The sequence below is a fragment of the Pseudonaja textilis genome, chromosome 2 (assembly GCF_049901715.1).
Source record: "Pseudonaja textilis isolate UNSWEBS1 chromosome 2, rPseTex1.2, whole genome shotgun sequence".
Taxonomy (NCBI): Eukaryota; Metazoa; Chordata; class Lepidosauria; order Squamata; family Elapidae; genus Pseudonaja; species Pseudonaja textilis.
The window spans coordinates 213857136-213870883 of NC_141991.1; the positions used below are offsets into that span (position 1 = coordinate 213857136).

General features: G+C 39.2%; 1 protein-coding gene and 1 long non-coding RNA gene across 12 annotated transcripts in view; one reads left to right on the plus strand and one right to left on the minus strand.

Moving 5' to 3' along the window:
- Positions 1-13748, plus strand: part of LOC148127357 (uncharacterized) — an 826567-nt gene that overhangs the window by 777850 nt on the left and 34969 nt on the right. The window lies entirely within an intron of this gene.
- Positions 1-13748, minus strand: part of PAM (peptidylglycine alpha-amidating monooxygenase) — a 156904-nt gene that overhangs the window by 65448 nt on the left and 77708 nt on the right. For all 11 annotated transcript variants that reach the window (XM_087927008.1, XM_026719558.2, XM_087927007.1 and 8 more), the window contains 2 exons: positions 2443-2528; positions 458-541 (listed from right to left, as the gene is read on the minus strand). In XM_087927008.1, the coding sequence (XP_087783134.1) occupies positions 458-541; positions 2443-2528 (170 nt within the window). The remainder of the gene's footprint in view (positions 1-457; positions 542-2442; positions 2529-13748) is intronic.

A 13748-nucleotide genomic window follows, 5' to 3' on the forward strand; every position in this document is an offset into this window, starting at 1 on the left:
AGAAAAGATTGGAAAAAGAAAAGTACTATAATGAGTACTTAAAATTTAATTTTTTCCTTTAAAAAAAGGTTACTTAAATTTACCAAGTCTAACATGAAATCAATCCATTCTGTTCTGCCTCAGGATATATTCTTGCTATTATCTCTCCTACCTGCCCAAATCTCAATGTGGAGGAGGATAGTAGGAAGAATCTCAAGAACTAGGAAGAGGCCACGTTAACGAGTATTCAAAATTGAGTCCCATTCATTCTTAATTATGCAGTGAGATGTGAACACAGAGACTAGAACCATCACCATTAAGAAAAGTTCCATTGTGTTCCACCGAAATAATTTTGGAAATCTAGCGTATTACCCTATTGACAGATTTATTCTAAATTTAATAAAGGAAGCTCTGTCCTCCCATAGTAGATACATTTATTTATCTTACCCATAACAGCAAGAATAAAGATTTTACATACCTTTGAATACACCAACATCCCCATAATGGACTTGGAGAACAAAATATTTGCTGCCCGTTTCTCCTCCAACTTTAAACCCAACACCTTGAGGGGAATAAAAGGTAAAACTCAGTTTATCATATTCAAGCATAATCTTAAAGGGAAAAAATCCTAAAGTAAGAGCATGTTATTTTAAAATTTTAAGATACAATGCAATATTTTGCATTGATATTCTCTGAAGAAGCCATCCCTAAAGTATGTGCTTCAAGGAAAATAAATATTGCAACAGATAGGTTCTGCATGATACTTCTGAATTTGTCTCTACCTTAAGAAGAACAAAATCAAACAGAAATGGTGAGATATCCCAGTTCATATCTGATTTACTCATTTATTTATATTTCTTTTAAAATTATAATGTGGGAATATGGAAACCATTATAATACAAGATTTTGAAAATCACCCTCATTTTGAAAATCTTTTTGACATATTCTGCTGCAAGCCAAATTGATTTACTAATATTTCATAATTTATTAGCCATAAAAGTTATTGGCAACTATATCTAGAAGAAAAAAATCAGCAGGAAGGTGCACTACATAATACATTTATCAGTACATTAAAAGTAAAAAAGATGGGTGGTGGAATACCCAAACACTCCTTTTTATAGTAAACTGCTAAGTAAGCTATTTTATTCTCTGAAAGCCTAATTATTTGAGCAAAAAAATCACTACTACCGTGTTTCTCACAAAATAAGGCCGGGCCTTGATTTTTTTTGACCCCTGAAAAAACGGCTAGGCCCATACGCACATACCTCACCGTGAGGTCGCTTCTATCGGCTGATGAAAGCTCCGCAAAGGCAGAGTCCCCAGCTGCTTCAGGAAGTGGCGTGGCTGCCCATGTCCCCTTGCCTTTAGGCAGTCTCTTTCGGGTGATGGAAGCTCCCCAAATGCAGTCACCAGCCACTTCAATCAGCCAGTAGAAGCGGCCTCGCGGCGAGGGGAGTGTGTGTGTGTGCTCACCCCGAGGCCGCCTCTAGCGGCTGATCAAAGTGGCTGGTGACTGCATTTGGGGAGCTTCCATCACCCAAAAGAGACTGCCTAAAGGTGAGGGGACACGGGCAGCCCCGCCTCGCCCTGAAGCGACTGGGGACTCTGCCTTCAAGGGAGCTTTCCTCTGCCGATAGAAGTGGCCTTGCGGCGAGGGGAGTGTGTGTGTGCGCTCACCCCGAGACCGCTTCTACCGTCCAATCGAAGTGGCTGGTGACTGCACTTGGGGAGCTTCCATCATCTGAAAGAGACTGCTTAAAGGCGAGGGGACATGGGTCCTGCCCTGAAGCGGCTGGGGACTCTGCCTTCAAGGGAGCTTTCATCTGCGAAAGAAGCAGCTTCACAGCAAGGGGAGTGTGTGTGTGTGTGTGTGTGTATGCGCGCTAGCTCACCCCGAGGCTGATCGAAGTGGCTGGTGACTGCACTTGGAGAGCTTCCATCGCCCGAAAGAGACTGTCCTAAAAGGCGAGGGGACACGGGTAGCCACACCACGCCCTGAAGCGGCTGGGGACTCTGCCTTCAGGGAGCTCCTATCGGCTATCGGGGTATTCTAGCCTAGGCTACCTGCAGGGCACTCCTAAAGGCAAGTTTTCTCCCCATCCCCCCCGCCCTTCCCCCGCCCAGTTCTCTTCACCTCGTACAGTTCTAACGAATGATGTGAGAAATGGCAGGGAAAAGCATGGTTTAAACAGACCTAAATTTTGGGAGCGGGGCTTAATTTCACCTCATGCCTAGAAATCATGCTAGGCCTTCTTATTGGTGGAGGCCGTATTGTTGGAGAAACACGGTATTAGAGTAATACAGAAATTAGTAATATAAATTGGTTTTCCTATTATTACCTCTTGTGTAGAATTCTATATCATATATATATATATATATATATATATATATATATATATATATATATATATATATATATATATATATATATATATATATATATAATCTCATCTCATCTCATACCTTTTGGTAATCTTGTTGGTGGTGCATTTCTTGCCCAAGCATATAAGATATCACTTGTGTCTGTACATGTTCCTCCATCACAATTCCTATAAAACATACACACAAATAGAATCTCTTTTAAGTTATGTCCCCTACCCTCATCAGACCTCTCATTTCACATCTCATCAGAACAACAACTTCTATAATTATGCTTCTTCATTTAAAAAAATGCTTCTCAACCATGTCATGTTTTACAACCTAGAATCATTTAAAAATATTTTTCAAGGTATTAAAGCCCTTGTCGTTGTTGTTATCATTGTTATCAATAGTAGCAACATGTCCTGAATGTGGAATATTTTATTATATTCATAGCATTCCATTCCACCATAAAATTTAATCAGTCTATATATAGCCCTATCCTTTGAAGCAGCTTCTGAAGTAGGTTAAGATGAAAGACAGAACCTGATATAAGGCTGTCCCAGGAAATGGATAGGAATTGAAATTTTTCCAATTAGATCCTCTTACTACTATATCATATCGGCCCACACCAATCGATCAGTCAGTCATACTTCTTAATCACAGTTTTATGTGTCTCTTGTTTATATCCATTCAAATATTAAAGTACTATAATATTGGTATTAGAGAAAGAAAAACAGAAAGATAGGCTCATGTATCTATCATAAATTGTGTCATAATTTAGCTGACCCAGCTGATCAAAAACATGAACAATCTGATGACATTACTCTGATAGTTGAAAGTACAAATAATCTGGGTTGTCTGCTAATAAAAGACAGGATATGCTGTAAAAATGGCATTAATATTTAAGATATAGAAAAACTAAAGTAATGAGAACAGGTAAAACAACGAGAATTAAAATTCATACTGATAGCTTCTGTTTTTGAAGACTACCATGTACAAAAGTCAAGAACTACACCATAGACTAGTGCTAGGTAGGAATGCAATTAAAGCTTTGAAAAGATATGTACATCAATTGATATGCACATACTTAGGATAGAAAATATATTGATCAGTTGAAGTTTGATGTTGGAGAAACCACATGAAAATACCCAGTAGCCAAGAATTTACACTAAAGGGTCACTGAACAAGTTCCAGAGTTCTAATTGAAGGCACAAATGCATCTTATGCAAAGACCTGTTCCTTTGAAAAGTCCATAATGTTGTGAAAGATGGAAAGGAGAATATGATTTGAATTAGCAGCAAGATGGGTAGACTTTTATAGTGGCATTGAGTGTATTGTTGGAAAACTTGAAAGGTCAGGTTAGAGGCAGAAAGTCCTGAAGAAAGTTTATCTATATAGTTACTTAGAGATGATACCGACTTGTTGACACACAAATTTAATTCGAGTGAACATCATTTCTTTTCATAAGAAACAGCAATAGGCTATTAGACTTATTATACCACTTTATAGTGCTTTCCAGCCCTCTCAAAGTGGTTTACAAAGTCAGTATATTGCCCCAAACAATTTGGGTCCTCATTTTACCCACCTCAGAAGGATGGAAGGCTGAGTCAACCTTGAGCCTGGTGGGATTCGATCTGCCAAATTGCAGTAGAAGTAGCTTGCAGTACTGCACTCGAACCACTGCGCCACCAAGGCTCCTATGTGACATAGCTTTCTCCTTGCACTGACACTACAACAAATATGTTTGCTTTTTATTCTGAAATTACAGTCTTACTTAAGTGAAAGAAGTGTGACATTTTGAGTAGTGCCAGTAGCTACATCATTTTAATACTTGAGAAATATATACAAAATAAATGGTTTTGTTAGTGTTTAATCAAGGAAATCATTCTAGCAATTTAAGAATTTTATTATAATATAAAGGAAGCTGTGCTTTTGCTTCCTTCATGTTATATATTATATACTGGATCTAAAAGGATAAAATGTAGGTTAGCTAACTGTAGAATCAACAGTTACCATAATAATAATTACAATAAATAAATTTGAAGATCTAGACTATAATTTAAAATCTTGAATGAACCATCTGCCTTATGTTTTAAAAGCAATTTAAATCAGTTTTATTAATTAATCAGTGTTATTGCAATTATTATCCATCCATCCACCCATCTATCATCTATCTAATTTAGATACTGCCCATTTCACTCACAGAGTATTCTAGGAAGTTTATAGATAAAAGCATAACTTCCGATACATTGCCAGCCATAATTGAAATTGTTGTATTGCATTTCAAAGACCAGATGGTTCGTAAAGGGCTATTATAATTCCTCCCATATAATCATGTCTTTCCATTGACATAAGCAGAGGAAGCTTTCGATTATGCTCTACTTTTTCCCCAAAAATTATGTTAGATCAGCAGAATATAGTAGGGATATTTCCAATTCTATGGAAGTCCTTATGATTTTTATGAAGTTGACTATCTTCAGGACTATCTGTAGGACTATCAGTCTTAAAGATAGAAGATCTAGTTTGGTGCAACTTTCCTCCAAATATTAAGCACAGAATAATAACTATGGGAGAAGGATATGCCTCCATAACCTGACCTGGTGGGCCACTATGATAAACAAAATGCTTAATTAAGATGGCCTTGGCCTTAATCACCAAAGTTATATATAGTGTGGTTTTTAACCAGGACTTGGAACAAGCCTAGACTTGGACAAGAAGCATTTCAAAAATCATAAGAACAGCTTTGGTGGTTAAGGCCATATGAGAAGATGATTTTTGGAATTTCTCATGCACAATTACACCTGAAAAACAGACGGAGTGAAAATATATTTATCTGGCCATCCCCAGTCTAGTGAGATGTAATGAATTATTTAAAATATTATATTTTAAAATTGTATATAATTATCTACAGTAGAATATACATGTTTTATGATCCTTTTCATTAATAATTTTTACTGACAGCCATGTAATATAATAAAGGACCATATATGTAATAGAATCCATTTTGTGAGATACATTTGCTTCTCCTTCACAATATTTTTGTTCATGTTCTTTTTATTCTGACAAATCTTTGACCTGATTCAATTAAGGTTATTTTTTAATCAGATTGATTTTTTAATCAGATAGCTACCAAAAAATGAATTCTGTTTTTTTAAATTATTATTATTATTACCTTCAGCATTTTTAGAAGATGGAATACTGTTTTGTGTAATAAATTGTGACTCGGAGACTCTTAACAAAGTTTCTAATTTTGAATGGTAAATAATCTGTATAAATAAAAGGATCAACTACATAAAATTTCAATTTACTATATCTGAATAGTCAAGTTAAAAATGTAAAGAGATTATTTGAACATGACATGTATGCTGTACATGTCTTAACAGCATGTATGCTATACTGTCTTAACAGCAGAACACAAAGCATTCAATAAAATTAGAAATAAATCTGATAAATAATTGCTGAATTAACAGATACTTTTAGTATATAATGACTCTTGGCAGTGTACACTAATGAAATCATAACTAATAATACATAAAACAGGCTTCCAGAAAAGAAAAAAAAATGTATTCTATAGTACCATACTCTATTCGAGGAATGTCAAACTCAATTTCATTGAGGGCTGCATTAGGGTTGTATTTGACCTCAGGGGGCTGGGGTGGGCATGGCCAGATGGGCATGGCCAGCATGACATCACTCATGTCAGGGGGTGGCCCAAGTGGTGGCCCAAGTGAAAACTGTCTCCTGAGCTGTTTTCGGTTGGGACAGCCTTCTGCAACCCTCTGCCAGCAAAAACAGAGCTCAGGAGGGTCGCATGCGGTTCGCGCAAGCTCCATTTTCACTGGCAAGGCACCGCAGTCTGGTTCTTCACTGTTTTCAGTGTGGCCCCCTGGGCCAGATCTAAGCACCCCAAAGGCCGGAGCCGGGAGCCTTGAGTTTGCCCTGCTGTATCCAGTTTAACACAAGGTCTAGCAAAAAAACAGGTTTTTAAGGCTCTAAATTCTAAAGGTAGTCCTCATTGAACTGCTACTCATTCAGGAACCAAAGTTACATCAGCACTTAACAAGGAGGATGTCATGATTGCAGCTATTCACAGCTTCCCCATGGTCGTGTAATTGTGATTCAAATGCTTGGCAAGCAACTTGCAATTACAATGTTACAGCCTCCTGTGGTCACATGATCATCACTTGCACACTGTCAGCTTTCAATAAACAAAGTTTATAAGGAAGCTGGCAGGAGGCCAGAAATGGTGATCATATAGTAGGACACTGCAATTTGCAGAATTAGCTGAATTATGGCAATTGGGATTGCTAAAACTGTTTTAAGTCAGTACAGTTGCACTTTATGACTGGTTCACTTATCACCAGAGCTCTTGGTCCAAATTATCATTGTTAAGCAAGAACTACCTGTAGATAAGGATGGCAGCCAGCCAATATCAGGGGCAAAATTGTTTCAGAGGGCAGGTTCTGTGACACAGAAGAGGGCAGGCACAGGGAACATGACCTTGGTGTTTAGTACCAATCTCATGCTCTGCCCCATTGCACTCACCTCATTTTCCTGGTCAGCAGATCTGTGGTGGCCCTGATCTTAGACTGCTGCTTTTAAATGTGAGATCAGCTTGCAATAAGGCTAATGGACCCAGATAGGTTCCAGAAGGAGCTGGGGTTTATAACTGCAGATCTATTATACAGTCCAGCTGAGCTCTTAGTCACTGTTTGGAATAGGAAGGTGACTGAGACTCTGGATAGGATTGCACCCTTGTGACCTCTCCTCTCCTGTAGACCTCTCTTTGCCCCGTGGTATACAGAGGAACTGAGAAGGATGAAATGCATGAGGAGACATCTAGAGTGCTGCTGGCGGAAGACTGGAGATGAACTTGATCGAACATGGGTAAGAGCTGCTACTAAGGCCTACCTTGTGGCGATTCATGAGGCGAAGTGTAAATACTTCTCCATACTAATTGCATCTGCAGATAATCGCCCAGTAACCCTCTTTAAGGTGAGCCATCTCCTCCTAGGAAGGAGGAAATTGAGGTCCACCTGAAGGGGCACGCTGAGGAATTTGTGGATTTTCTGGAAGACAAAATCAGTCAACTTAGTTCCCAGTTAGATGCCGGCATGGTTGCTGATCCAGTGGAAGCTCCTGAGGGTTCTTGCCCTGTTATCTGGGATGGGTTTGACCTTGTTGCTCCTAAGAAAGTGGACAGGATCCTAGGGAGTATGCGTGCGAGCACCTGTATTTTAGACCCATGTCCCTCCTGGCTTGTGAAAGCTTCCCAGGAGATGACAGGCGGGTGGACTCTGGTGGTGATTAATGCTTCTCTACAGGAGGTGACAATGTCCCAGCTCTTTAAGGAGGCTGTGGTCCACCCTCTTCTTAAGAAGCCATTGCTGGAGTCCACCTGGTTGGATAATTTCTGACCTGTCTCCAATCTACCCTTTTGGAGGAAGGTTGTTGAGAAGGTGGTCGTGCAGCAGCTCCAGAGGTTTCAAGATTCAGGCCTGGATTTGGGACAGAAACAGCATTGGTCACACTTTTGGATGATCTCTGGTGGGAGTGGGATGGGGGTAGTGCATCCATCCTTGCTCTACTTGACCTCGTAGCAGCTTTTGATACCATTGACCATGGGATTCTCCTGTGCTGTCTTGGTTCACTTCCTTCTTCTGCGGCCGCTCTCAGTCAGTGTTGATAGGAGGGGAGAGATCCAGCCCTCACCCACTGCTTTACGGGGTTTCTCGGGGCTCAGTACTCTTTCTGCTCCTGTTCAATGTTTATATGGAGCCACTGGGTGAGATCATCTGTCACCATGACTGAGGTATCACCAATATGCTGATGATACTCAGCTGTATGTCTCGGCCCGTGGTGAATTAAGTGATGCTGTGTCCTCCCTCTCCCAGTGCCTGGAGGTTGTTAGGGGCTGGATAGGGAGCAACGGGTTGAAACTGAACCCCTGCAAGACCGAGTGCCTCTGGGTTTGGAGTTTGTTGGTTCAGGGAGAATTACACCTTTAGTCTTGGATGGGGTGGCACTACCCCAAACAGACCCTGTGAGTAATCTAGGGGTTTTCCTGGACTCACAATTCCTATTCAAAGAGCAGGTGGCAGTCTTGGCCAGGAGGGCCTTTGCGCAACTGCGGGTTTTGCACCAGTTACACCCTTTCCTGGATTAGCGGTCCCTACTCACAGTCACTCATGCCCTGGTCACTTCTCGTCTTGATTATTGCAATGCGCTCTACATGGGGCTGCCCTTGAAGAGCACCCAGAAGCTCCAGTTGGTGCAAAATGAAGCGGCCCGCATGGTTTTGTGCAAACCCTGGTGTGCACTTGTGTCACCTCTCCTGCAGGAGCTGCATTGGTTGCTGATTTGCTTCTAGGTGCAATTCAAGGTGCTGGTTGTCACCTTTAAAGACCTTCATGGCTTGGGTCTGGGTTATCTGAGGAAACATCTCTTGCCAGTGACATCTACCCAACCCATTAGAGCGAGGAGGCAGGGAGTGATACATGTCCCACCCAAGGAGATACACCTGTGAAACCCAGAAGAAGGGCCTTTTCCGTGGTGGCTCCGTCTCTCTGGAACATCATTCGCTCAGAGATTAGAATGGCCCCCTCACTAATACTCTTCCAAAAAGCACTGAAGACCTGGTTTTGCTGGTGGGCCTGGGGAACCCAAAGAAGGAGGGAGCCCATCAAATGGCTAGTGTGATCTGCTGTCATCGGGGCTAGGGGTGGGAGTTGGTTTTTGTTTTTTGTTTTCCCAAATTTTGTTCTATTGTACTTTACTAATTTATTTAATTCTTTTTATTAGTTTTTATTGTTTTTATTTTTTGTTTTAAATATGGTTTTATATTGTGTAAGCTGCCTCGAGTCACCATGGGCGAATAGGTGGCAATATAAATAAATGAATGAATGAATGAATGAATGAATGAATGAATAAATATGTCCTAGATCCCATCAGATAACACTAATTAATGGATAGAACATGAAATATGTGACTTTCTGATCAATGAAGATAGGTAGAAACTATGAAAGACAGATGGTCCTTCAGATAATCAGGTCCTATGCCAAGAAGGGCTTTATAACTAGCACCTTGAATTGCATCCAGCATCAGTGTATAGGCCATGAAGCAGAGGTGCTACATGTCCATAATGGCATCTGCTACTGCATTCAACAGCTGCAGCTACTAAATTCCATGTATGTTACAATACTCTATATGAGGTGACCAAATCAGGAATGACTGTTTGAAAGGCCGTCTACTCCAGGTAGCTGCACAGCTTTTCCAAAAGATGGATTTGGTGAAGATCTTTTTAACTACAGCTGCCCCCTACTCCTCAAGCAAATTTCACAATACTCCTGATACGATTCAAACCTGCACAATTCAATCTTGTCAGTGTTGAGCTTAAACGTGTTCCTATCCATGTGCCTCCTGCCCAGCCTCGAGACAATAGAACAAGGCTTTGACAACATCATCCAATCAGCCTGAGATTGAGAATTGTAAATGGGTATCATCAACATATTGCTGATATTTGATCCAAACAGAACGTAACCTTGTTTAACAATCTCATGTAGATGTTAAAAAGGGAGGTAAGAGTTCTAAGGGACCACACACATTAGGGACCTGGGCAGAGGTGGTATTCATCAGGTTCTGACCAATTCTGGAGAATTGGTAGCGGAAATTTTGAGTAGTTCAGAGAACCACCAAATACCACTTCTGACTGGTCCTGCCCCCATCTATTCTCTGCCTCCCGAGTCCCAGCTGATCAGCTGGGTCTTCTTTTATTGCCCTGCACAGGAGAAGGGAACTAGAAGGGAGCTGGAAAGCAGGTTAGTGGGGTGGGGAGGGAATGGGATTTTGCAATAACCTTCCCCCAGGAGTGGGGAAGGAATGGAGATTTTACAATATCCTTCCCCTGCCATTCCCACCAAGCCATGCCCACCAAGCCATGCCATGCCCTCTAAGCCACACCCAAAGAACCGGTACTAAAACAATTTGAATCCCACCACTGGACCTGGGACTTCATAATGCCCTATTCCAATCTTCCCTGCATATGTTGGTCTGATGCTATCAGACTGGAGGGAAGCTAGTAGGTAGCAATAGAGGTAGATGAGGGGCATAGCTGAAAGGAGACTTTCCTGATAAGGGCTGGCCCAAAATCATTCAAGGCATTCAGACCATTTTACTGAAACAACTGGAATGGCATCTTCACTTTAGCAAAAGCAAGTAGACTGCCTGAATCAGGCTGTCAAAGATCATCTTCGTCACTTTGCACAGGTCTAGGCAATAGACTTCTAAAAGAGGTAAACAGTTTTATAACTGCAACCATGACTCATTCCATGTACAATATCTCCTCTTCATTATGTCCATGTTGATTTCAAATATTTTACGGATTCAACCACAATGAAATAGAAATTTCAGCATTACAATAATGTACAAAAAGAGACCTTATCTCTTAAAATCTTCTGTTTCACTGACATAAACCACTTTCACTTTTTCACAGCCCATGAAGCATTTTGTTTAGCCCACTGAGGTGCAAAGACAACCACAAATAATATAAAGCAGGCTCAATGTGACAAGAATAGCATATGAACAAGAGAGGCATAATAAAGAAGAGATGATGGCAATTAAAAATTATGGTTGGCTATCAAATCCAGCCTATCTTTTGAGAAAACCCAAATTATACTTTTACTTTAAGCATTATGTGATATATGTTGTTAATAAAATTAAGTGAGCAAAGCAATCCCAATTTATATATATTGCATATAGAACACACACACACGCACACACATTGCTTTGTATCACTATAGTATACTGTATATAATACCAGCTAAGTTTATCCATTATGAATAATAGAAATGTGCAAGAAGTATTGAAAATAAAAAGTTGAATAAGTTGGGCATAGCTTCAATAAATATATTTATTGAATATATTTTCAGTGGTATATAAATAGAACACCTACCCATTTTCAGAACCCTTTGGGGTTTTGCTAACATTTCTGGTTACTTGCTTTATAAACTGCCCTTTTCAAATATTAATGGCCCAATCAAAATTTAAAAGGCATTTCAAAGTTCTTATTTATTAATAGCAGTATCTTATTGATGAGAAAGAAGGTGCAGATATTTGCACCTGTTCGTATTCGCTGGGAATTTAAAATTGGAGTTGCAACCTTTTATCTATTTAAACATAAAAGCAATCCATTTTAGTTAATTAATTCATATGGTGAATCATAAATGAGTGACTAACAGTACAGTGCATGGTTGTTTTCTTTGTTTATTTTTAGCTTCAGTGTATCACAGTGATGTAACATTTTTTAATAAATACAGCTCAGATTTCTGTTCAAGAAGTAGCTGAGGTTTATTAAAGTTATTTGTATGAGATGGTGGCCATATAAAAGGGAGGGAAGGAAGGAGAGAGGAAAAATATTGCACATTTTTTCTCCTTCAAAAAAGTAAATATGTTCAGTTTTTCAGCTGATTTAGACTAATCAACCTGAAATACTAAAGAATGAATACTTAAAAAAATATGCCATATATATATATATATAATATATATATATATATATATATATATATATATATATATATATATATATATATATATATATATATATATATATATATATGCATATATGCCTTAAAATTCAGCATGTTTAGACGTGAGCAATTCCTTTTGCACCATTTTTCTATTAGGAGTCTGGAAGTAATACTTTGAGATAGTTCTGTTCCTATCTCTCCAAATATAATCGGAAGATGCGGATCCACAAGGTTTTGTCTTATATGTCATGCCATTTAACATCCATATAAAGCCATTGGAAAGAATTGTTCACGGGTTTAGAGAAGGAAGTAATCAGTGCTGATGGTAGTTATATTTTTCTGAGACTTAGAAGTTTTCCTGAATTCAGCATGATACTTTCAATCATATTTCATCGGTAGCAAGGAGAGCTGTTAGTCTTTGACCAGTTGTGTCACTATCGGAAGAACAAAGACCTAGCTTGGTGATTTCTGCACTGCTAACCTTAAATATAGATTGTAATGCATGAAACAGTCTTGAAAAGACTCAGAAATTGCACTTAGCTCAGAACATAGCAAAATATGTGAGGATTGGTTCCTCCTAAAAGTTTTGCCTAAGTCCCATGTACAAACAACTTCACTGGTTCCCAAGACCAACTGACAATTCTCATATGTATAAAATGCTTACACAGTTTAAGCTCCTTAGTATCAAGCTCCTTATTCCTGAAGTCTCCATCCAACATCTTAGAACATCAATGTAGCCTTTTTTGCAGTTTTATTGTGGATTTATTTGACATCTACACTTAACTCTGTCTACTCTTTGGCAAATTCATGTTGTCAAACAATGTTACTGGAAATCAAGCAACCCCTTAGTTTCCTATGTCTACTGATTACTTCAACTGTCTTAACACTTTTGAAATGCATTTTTAATGTTACAAAATTTATGTTTACTGTATTTCTGTTCTTGTAATTCTATTTCTGTAAATAGCCTTTATGCAAGAGAGCATTAGAGGAATACTCTGAATAAAATCAGTTAATTTATTTATTATTGATCCCAATCATATAAATGTATTTAATTCTAGCAGTCAGGTAGCATATTTATCTGTTTTTAAAAGACAATTCATGTCTTTACTTAGTAAATGAATAAGGACTTATAACCATGTGATTAAGGACATTTGGTTATAAAATTGATATTACTGTTTTACAATTGCTTTTATTAACTTGTTTGGTGACATTAATTTGTTCAGAAGTGCCTTCAAATTAGTGTTAACTCCTGGTGATTGCTTGATCAGTCTCTGCAATTTTCTTCACAACATTTTTTTTTTGGAAATTATTTGTCATTGCCTCCTTTTTACCACTGAAAGAAAATGACTTGTTCAACATCAGTCATCTGGCTTTGTGCCTAAGGTGCAACTAGAATACATAGAGTGCCAATTTCTACATTGGTGCCAGTGGTGGTATTCTGCCGCTTCAGCCAGTTCATGCTACTGGTTCAGCCGAACTGGTAGTAAAAAAATTGCTACCGGTTCAACTAAACTGGTATTTCCAACTATCAGCTGGGTGAGCATCAACTGTGCTGTGTGATTTAGATTAGCTAGAAAGCAGGAAATCTATGAATTTCTTGCTTTCTAGCTGATTTAATCTAAATCACGTGGTACAGCTGATTCCCTCCCCGTCACTTCAAAATGCACCTTTTTCCAGCGCTTCCCTGAGGTCCACTAGGCCAAAAACAGGGCATGGGGGAGTGCTGCGCCCCTGCTGTGCTCCATATTTGCTCCCAGGAGGCTTCCCTGAGGCCCACTAAGCCAAAAATGGGACATGGGGGGGGGGGTGCAAAAGAAAAAAAGATTGGAAGTAAGATTGGAAGTATCTAGGCAACGTTTTGATGACGTCTCATTCATCATCTTC